Below are 9,352 nucleotides of genomic sequence, written 5' to 3' on the forward strand. Positions count from 1 at the left end.
GCAGCAGCCTTGGAATATAGGACCTGCGGAAAAGCTTATTGAACAGAGTAGCTTGTGAGGGGATATTAAAAGCCTTCTGAAATAATTTTTAAGATAGCTTTTAAATTGATATATGTAGCATTTTATGCAGAGTGGTTTTATGGAGTATTTGAACAGCTATATTCTAGAAGAAGAACTTATCAGATATAAAGATGATTTAAAACAAAAGTACTTTACTTCATAATATAGTCTTTCTTTCAATCGCTACATTTTATTGATTTTACAATAAAAAGAATGCTCTTATATAAATTTTAGTAATTATCACCATAAAACTGTGTCTATACACCCAAAGCAAAATGGATAATTAAGATAATTATTTAGATAATTTAGGACAAATAATACTTTGCCCCAGATCTCTGTATAATTGAGATTACAGAGAGATATATATTTCTTGAACCACTTCTATAATTACCTTATTTTTTTTCCACTGTGCTTTGAAGTATAGATAGTAGCCTCACTCAAATTAAAAGGTTCAGTTGAAGATTATATGAGATGTACTATGCAATTGTTATAATTCTATTTGAATTGTGAGATGTTTCATCTTATTGTGCACATCATAAACCATGCTATTTCAGTTTAATTTGCTGTTCTGTTTCCATGGTAATTATGGTTTGGGAGAAAGGGCAAAAAAAAAAAAAAGATATATTGCAAGATAAGAAAAACTGGAAAACATGTGTTTGTTTTTATATACTAATTTACAGACGCCGCCTCACTTAACTTTTATTGCTCTTGGTATGCATAGCTTTGAAAATGTTTACATAAAAAGAAACATGTCAATATAGATTAGTATTTGGATAAGAACAGAGAAAAAAATGAGATTTTTTTTTTTTTTTGAACTGTGTGAAATTAAAATAGGAAGACTTTGAAATGGTTAATCAAAAGTTGTGGGGAAGTTGAATTATTAGTAAAAATAAATAAGCTTAAATTGAAAAGATTTTAATGTTTTTATGTTTATGTTTTATTTTTATGATTTTAATGTTTTTATGGTCTTTGCTGATTAGATTACATGTAAACCCCATTTTCATGAAAGATATTTATTTAATCCCAAACATGCCATACTCTTAGGACCTTTTTTGTAAAATTTTATGACAAATTGGTTTGTTATTTTGTTTTATTGTTCATTCATTTACTCAGCAAACCAAAATTTAAAATCTCACTGGTGTTTTTTTAGTCTCATCTTCTACCTATATTTTAGCACAAAGAACAAATTCTATACTGTACCTTTCATCCAAATTGTGGAATTTGAAGTCAAGAAAACCTGGATTTGAGTCCAAAATCCAAAGTAATCATTTTCTAGCATTTTATTCTGGTTTTTAAATGATTAGATAAATAATTTAACTTTTAAGCCTTAGTTTCTTTATCTGTGGAGAGTAACCATCTTGTTATTGTTATTTTGAAGACTAAGTGAGTTTAAAAAGAAATAATAATAATACCTAATCTTTACGAAGCATTTACTATGCATCAGGCATTGTGTTCTCAGTGTTTTACATGTATTACTCATTCAATTCTCATAACGATTCTTTTTAACAAATGAGAAAATTAAAGCCACAGAAAGTCACCTGCTCAAGGTCACACAACTTAGAAGTGGAGGAGCTTAGGAGATGATGTAAACTGAAAACATGTTATAAATTATTAAGCTCTATAGAAGCTAGAGTTATTATACAAAGACTTGTTTTAGAATTTTAAAAATATATATGATTCTGTTAAGAAATCCAGTGAGGTTAAGTGTAAGAGAGAATAGAATATCTGTTTAGAACTCTAAAGGGCAGCAGTGTTATCTGTTTTGAGATTTTTCTCAAACTGGCTTCATGTTATTAAATGGCAGAGATACAAAAATAAAACACAGCAAAGGAAGCAATACAGGCAATAAGGATAACAGAATATTTTTAACAATTATTAACTTTTCTGCTTCATTATTAATCATTCTAAGTCTTAAAGTGGAAATTATTAATCATGAAAGTCATTTTCAAAGAAATACCCAGATAACAAGCAAAAACATTTTGTATTGTTTTCCCCCTACTTACATATCAGAGAAATCAAAATCTTTAGCTACATAAACAAAGATGTGTCCTTGGTAGCAATAATGACAACTGTTCCTTCTCTTTCAGACTTAACCAAGACTGTGAGCCACTTAGAAGTGCAATGCCTCTAGTGCCACTGGTGGCATTACAACCCAAAGAAGTCACAAGTCCTTTGGTTAGTGATGATGAAGTATTCCCACTGGTGAGTTGCTGGTTGTTGGGTTTTTATTTTTTTCTTTAAGGGGTGATTATTTTATGGTTACATTGACAGCAAAATATTGATGTCCATAGTCGTCAAAAAAAAAAAATCACTGCTTTAGCAGTACTCCAAGATGGGTCTATGAGTCATTTGGCCATCCCTGTCTATAAAGAGATCCATAATGTTTCATGAAATACTTCAGTCAATGGTTATTAACCTCTAATGTGGGCCAGAGTTAATAGTGATGCTTTTTTTAAAAAAATGCAAGTGCTTGGGACCCACCCCTGGATATTCCATGAGCACTCAAGGATCTGTATATTTTAAAGAGCTACATGTGATCTTTTGTGTCTATTTAAAAACATCTTTTTTATTGACTCTGACATATGTACAGAAACATGTACCAGTCATAGACAGACAGCATGATGAAATATAACAAAAGAAACATATCAATGTTAACCGTCATCCAGGTAATAAATAGAACATTACTAGCACTCCAGAAGCCCCACTCATGTCTCCTCCACTCCCTACTTCTACTTGCTCCCATGGTAACCACAATACTAACTTTTAACATTATCAATTAGTTTTGCCCATTTGTAAAATTTATTTAAATGGTGTTATGCCATATGTGTTTTTTGTGTGTCTGGCTTATTTTGCTCAACATTGTTTCTGAGATCTCTCATCGTCCACATTGTTTTATTTTTTTATGAAGTTCATCCACATTGTTTTATATAGCTATAACAGATTGATTTTTGTTTCTCTATAGTAATTCATTGTATATAAATATCACATACAATGATACTAAAATTCATTTATTCATTCTACTATTGATGGACATTTGAGTTATTTCCAGTTTGGGCTATTACAAGTAATGCTGCCGAAAAATTCTTGTACATGTCTTTTGGTGCATGTGTAGACACATTTTCCTTTTAGTACAGCTTCTGCAGTATCCCATAGGTTTTCATATGTTGTTTTCCTATTTTCATTTGTTTAAAGGAATTTTTTAATTTTCTTTTTAATTCTTTCTTTGACCCATTGGCGATTCAGGAATATGTTATTTAGTTTGGATATTTGTGCAACGTCCAAGGTTTCTCTTGTTATAATTTCTAGTTTTATTCTCTTGTGGTCTGAAAAGATACTTAATATGATTTCAATTTTTTGAAATTTGTGCGGCTTGATTTGTGGCCTAACATGTGGTCTATCCTAAAGAATGTTCCACATACTGATGAGAAAGATGTGTATTCTGCAGTTGTTGGATGAAATGTTCTGAAATGTCCATTAGGTCCATTTGGTGTGTACTGCAGTTTAAATCCAATGTTTCTTTTTTGATTTTCTGTCTAGATGATCTGTTCAATGCCAAGAGTGTGATGTTGAAGAACCTAACTATTATTGTATTGGGTCTATTAGATCCATAATATTTGCTTATATATCTGATGCTCTGATATTGGGTGCATATATATTTACAATTGTTATATCAATTTGCTGAATTGATCCCTTTATAATCATATTATGACCTTCTTGTTCTCTTTTTATAGTTTTGATTTAAAGTCTATTTTATCCAGTTTGAGTATAGCTACTCTTGCTTGTTTTTGGTTTACATTTGCATGGAATATATTTTTCCATCCCTTCACTTTTAGACTATGTGTGTCTTTACAGGTGAAGTAAGTTTCTTACAGGCAGCATATAGTCGGGTCTTGTTTTTTAATCCATTTAGCCAGTCTATATCTTTTAAATGGGGGATTTAATCCATTTACATTCAATGTTGTTAGAGAAATGTGTGGCCTTACTCCTGACATTTTATTAATTGATTTATGACTGTTTTTTAAATATATTTTTTTCCTGTTCTTCCTCTTTCATTGTTTGTCTTTGCAGTTCAGTGGTTTTCTGTAGTGATACGACATAATTTCTTTCTTGTTTTCATATCTGCTCTACCAGTGAGTTTTATTTTTTTGCATGTTTTCATGATGGTAGTTATTGTCCTTTTGCTTCCAGATGTTGGACTCTGTGTTAGTCTATTTGTTGTTCCTGATAACAGATACCTGAAACTGGGTAATTTATATAGAAAAGAGATTTCTTTCTTACCATTTTGGAGGCTGGGATATTCAAGCTCCAGGGGGTGACATCTGATCAGAGCCTTCTTCTTGGTGTGGATTCTCTACAGAGTCACAAGGCAACACAGGCAATCACTTGATGAGAATGGCAAGAGTGCTTTCACATGCTCATTTGCTTTCCTTATAAAGCCACCAGTTCACACCCATGATAACTCATTAAATCGTTAACTAGCCCATTACTCCATGACTTGATTAATCTGTTCATGAGAGCATAGTCCTCAAGATCCAATCACCTCTTAAAGGCCTCACCTTTCAATACTGTCATATTCTGACTCAAGCTCCAACATGAGCTTTGGAGGGGACAGACATTCAACCCATAGCATTTTGCCATTAGACCCCAAAGTTCATGTCCTTTTCACATACAAATACATTCATGCCATCCTCATAGCACCGAATTCTTAACTTGTTCCAGCACCAACTCAAAAGTCCAAAGACCAAACTCTCATCTGTGGAATCAAAACAAGTTATCTGCTTCCAAAATACAATGGTGAGACAAGCATAGGGTACATTTTCCCATTCCAAAATAGAGCAACAGAGAATAAGAAAGGGCTAACTGGCCCATAGCATATTCAAAACCCAGAAGGGCAGGCATTTAATCTTGTTTTTTTTTTTGGTGGCTGGATAGTGTGGGGATCTGAACCCTTGACCTTGGTGTTATAACACCACATTCTAACTAACTGAGGTAACTGGCCAGCCCCCAAGCATTTAGTCTTAGAGCTGGAGAATGATCTCCTTTGACCCTGGCATCCTCTGCACACTGATATGGAGCTTGGGCCCCCAAGTCCTCAGGAAACCCCACCCCTATGGCTTTCTAGGACTTAGGCTGTACTTCAGCTCTCCAAGGCTGGCATTACACACTGATAGTTCTCCTGTTCTGGGATCATGATGGCAGTCCCGCTTTCATGTCTCCAATAGACATGGCCTTAGTGGGGGTTCTTGGCTACAACTCCGACCCCACATTTCCACTAGCATGGCTCTAGTGGAAGCTCTGTGCTGTGACTCCACTCCTGTGACAAACCTCTTCCTTGGCCCCCAGCCTTTTCCATACATCCTTTAAAATCTGGGTAGAAGTTTCCATGCCTCCGCACCTCTGGCATTCTGCAAGCCTGTAGACTTAACACCACGTGGATGCTGCCAGTACTTACAGCTTGTACCTTCTGAAGCAGCAGGTCCAGCAACATCTGGGGCCACTTTAGCTATAGCTGGGGCAGCCAAGGAGCACTATGCTGAAATGCAGGGAGCAGCTTCTTGATGTGGCCCTGGGCAGTTAGCGTGTGGAGGGATCCCAGGTCTGTTCTCCAAATCCATTATTTCTTTATAGGCCTCTGGGCCTGTGATGGGAGGGGCAGCCTCAAAGATCTCTGAAATGCTTTCAAGGTCATTCTTCCATTCTCTTGATGATGCCTTCTCTCTGTACTAATTTCCTTAGTAGGTAGTTGCTGGACTACACCCTTTGATTCCTCTCCTGAATATACTTTTTCACTCTTTACGTGACCAGGCTCAGAGTTTTCCAATTTTTTACCCTCTGCTTCCTTTTAATTATAAATTCCTCCTTTATGTTATGCCTTTGCTGCCATAACTCAGCATAAGCTGTTAGAAGTAGCCTAGCTGCCTGAATGCTTTACTGCTTAGAAATTCCTTCCACCAAATACCCTGTTCATCACTCTTAAGTTCCACATTCCATAAAGCCTTTGGGCATGGGCACAATGCTGCCAAGTTCTTTGCAATTCTATAACAAGGGTCACTTAACGCTTCAGTTCCCAATAAGCTCCTCCTCATATCCATCTGAATCCTCCTCAGAATGGCCTTTATTGTCCATATTTCTATTAGCATTTTGGTCACTGCCACTTAACCAGTCTCTAAGACCTTCCAAACTTTCCCTAGTATTTTTGTCTTCTAAGCCCCAGAATCTAGGAATTTTCTAGTCTGCTCCTCAAAATCCTTCCAGCCTCTATCCATTACCCAATTCCTAAGCCACTTCCACGTTTTCAGGTATTCATTATTGGCAACACCACACTTCTTGGTGCCAGGTTTCTGTATTATTCAGTTTTCTGTTTCTGATATCAGAATACTTGAAACTAGGAACTATATATGGAAAAAAAATTTGTATCTTACAGTTTTGGAGACTGGGAACTCCAAGGTCCAGAGGGTATGTCTGGTGGGGGGCTTCTTTTTGGTGGGGGCTCTCAGCAGAGTGCCAAGGTGATGCAGATTATATCACATAGTGAGAATGGCAAGAGTGCTTGCTGTGGATGGACTAAATTGTGTCTCCCAAAGTCCATACATTAAAGCTTAATCCCCACTGTAACTGTTGAGGGTGGGAAATCCTATTATGGTAATTGGAAGGTGTGGTCTTGAAGATGTGATTATATTGTTGGGCCATGTCATAGCAAATGGATTAATAATGGTGGTCAGGGATATAGTTCTGAGGACTTAAAAAGGAGAGGACATGAGAGTCTCTCTCTCTCCTTCTCCATTCTCACCACGTGACACCCTGCATTGCTGTTTTTCCTGCACTGTAGACATCCCAGCCTCCAAAACCGTAAGCAATAAATTTATTTTTCTTATAAATCACTCAGCTCCAGGTACCTTGTTTGAAGCAATAGAAACAGACTAATACAGTGCTTTAACATGCTGACTTGCTCTCCTTATAAATCCAGCGGTGTAGTCCCTGATAACCCATTAAACCATTAACCCATTACTCCATGGATGGATTGATCCATTCATCAGGGCATAGTCCTCATGATTCAATCACTTCTTAAAAACCCAACCTTTCAAAATGCCATAATCAGATTTTCCACCCTCTTATCACTGTTACAATAGGGATTAAAGTTTCCAATACATGAACTTTGGGGAAACACATTCAACCAATAGCAGACTCCCTTAAATATTTCTTGTGTGGCTGGTCTAGTGGTGTGGTGATGAATTCTCTCAGTTTTTGTTAGTGTGGGAGAGACACTATTTCTTTCCTTCCTGAAGGATAGCCTTGCTAGGTATAGTATCCTTGGCTGCCAGTGTTTTCCTTTCAGCACTTTGAATATATCATTCCATTTTCTCCTGGGCTGTGAGGTTTCTACTGAGAAGTCTACTGCTAGTCTGGTAGAGATTCCATTACCTGTGACTTGACACTTTTCTCTTGCTGATTTTAGAATTATCTCTTTTTCTTTGCCTTTTATAATTTTACTATAATGTGCCTTGGAGAGGACCTTTTTGGATTAAATCTATTTGGGGATCTTTGAGCATCTTGGATCTGGAAGTCCATATTTCTCCCAAAATTTGGGAAGCTTTCAGCTATTTATTAAAAAGTTTTTGATTCCCTTTCTCTTCTCTTCCCCTTATGGAACACTCACAAGGCCACAGTGCAAATGTTTGTATGCTTAAAGTTGTCCCATAAGTGTTGTAGGCTTTCTTTATTTTTTAATATTTGTTTTTTCTTTTTCTTTTTCTTTTTTTTTTTTGGTCTGACTGGATTATTTCAAAAGATTTTTCTTCAAGATCAGAAATTCTTCTGTTTGACCTAAGCCTGTTATTTAAGCTCTCAGGTTTTTTTTAAATTTTACTTAATGAATTCCTTAGTTCCAAGATTTCTACTAGATTCTTTTTTATGATATCTATCTCTATTGAATTTCTCATTCAGATTATGAATTGTTTTTCTGATTTCATTGAATTGTCTATCTGTATTCTCTTGCATCTCACTGAGTTTCTTTAAGATTCTTATTTTAAATTCCCTTTCAGGCATTTCTAGATTTTCTATTCTTTGGGGTTTGGTAGTGGAGACTTATTGTGTTCCTTTAGGAGTGTCATGTGTCCTTGTTTTTCAATGTTTCTCATATACCTATTGTGATGTCTGAGCATCTTGTGGAACAGTCACTACTTCTAATTTTCTTGAGTAGCTTTAGTAGGGAAAGACTTTTTCCTGTAGATGTATTCTATAGTGTCAGTTGGATAGGGTATTTGGGGTTGGTTTTGGATAAGCACAGCAGTGTAGTCTCTGTGTGGTTTCTTTGACTGAATTCAACATCAGAGTTGTCTGCAAGTGCCTCAGTGGCCTAGGCTGTGGATCTTTGCAGAAGCTGTGGTGCAGCTTTGCTGGGGGCAAGGGCTGTCACATGGGTTGGTTCTCAGGCCCTGGAGGGATGCACCCAGGTATGTAGCAGCTCATCTGGCCAGTGCTGTAGGGTGGCTGGGGGGAAGGCCGCAGGTGAGTCAGGTCTAGGGCCCCTGGAAGGGATGATCAGGAGCTCAACAGATTTTCCACTCAAGTGAATAGGGTCACTGGGGCCATGGTGGTGGGTCCTCTGACCACCAAAAAGAGCACTGTAGTGTTCAGCATCTTCTCTGATATAGTGGGCAGGGTTTGGGGGGGGCTACAGACAGGACCTTGGGCCCCCAGGACACTTGGGCACTCAGCTTTTCCACTGAGGTGGGTAGGAAGGGCACTGGGGCACTCAGTTTTTTGACTGAAGTGGGCAGGGTCACTGGGGCCATAAGCAGAACTCAAGGCCCCCAGGATATGCACTGGAGCACTCAGCTGCTCCTTCACTGTAGTGGGCAAGGTCTGCTGGAGGTGGAGGGCAGGCAGGACCTTGGGCCCCTAGGATAGGTGCTAGGGCACTCTGTGGCTCCTTTGCTGTAGTGGGTAGCACTGGGAAGGGTTGCCAGGTACTGTGGTTTGTATGTCTCCCCAAACTCATTGAGGCTTAGTCCCCACTATGACAGTGTTAAGAGAGTAGGAAATCCTATTGTGTAGTTGAAAGGTGGGACCTTAAGGGTTATTGGATTGTGAAGACTGTACCCTCATGAATGGATTGATCCATTCTTGTAATAACGGGAGTGGTTCTAGTGGCTTTAAAAGGAAAGTAAAGGGCCGGCCCGGTGGCGCACTCGGTAGAGTGCGGCGCTTGGGAGCGCAGCGGCGCTCCCGCCGAGGGTTCGGATCCCATATAGAGACCGGTCTGCTCACTGGTTGAGCGCGGTGCGGGCGC

At 37.9% G+C, this 9,352-nt stretch overlaps 1 protein-coding gene across 1 annotated transcript in view; it reads left to right on the plus strand.

Annotated features, from left to right (window-relative positions):
• CCDC67 (coiled-coil domain containing 67) overlaps positions 1-9,352 on the plus strand; it is a 99,470-nt gene that overhangs the window by 71,161 nt on the left and 18,957 nt on the right. Inside the window, exon 12 of the mRNA XM_008586992.1 lies at positions 2,148-2,262. Within this exon, the coding sequence (XP_008585214.1) occupies positions 2,148-2,262 (115 nt within the window). The remainder of the gene's footprint in view (positions 1-2,147; positions 2,263-9,352) is intronic.

The sequence above is a fragment of the Galeopterus variegatus genome, unplaced genomic scaffold, assembly GCF_000696425.1.
Source record: "Galeopterus variegatus unplaced genomic scaffold, G_variegatus-3.0.2 Scaffold4205, whole genome shotgun sequence".
NCBI classification, from domain to species: domain Eukaryota; kingdom Metazoa; phylum Chordata; class Mammalia; order Dermoptera; family Cynocephalidae; genus Galeopterus; species Galeopterus variegatus.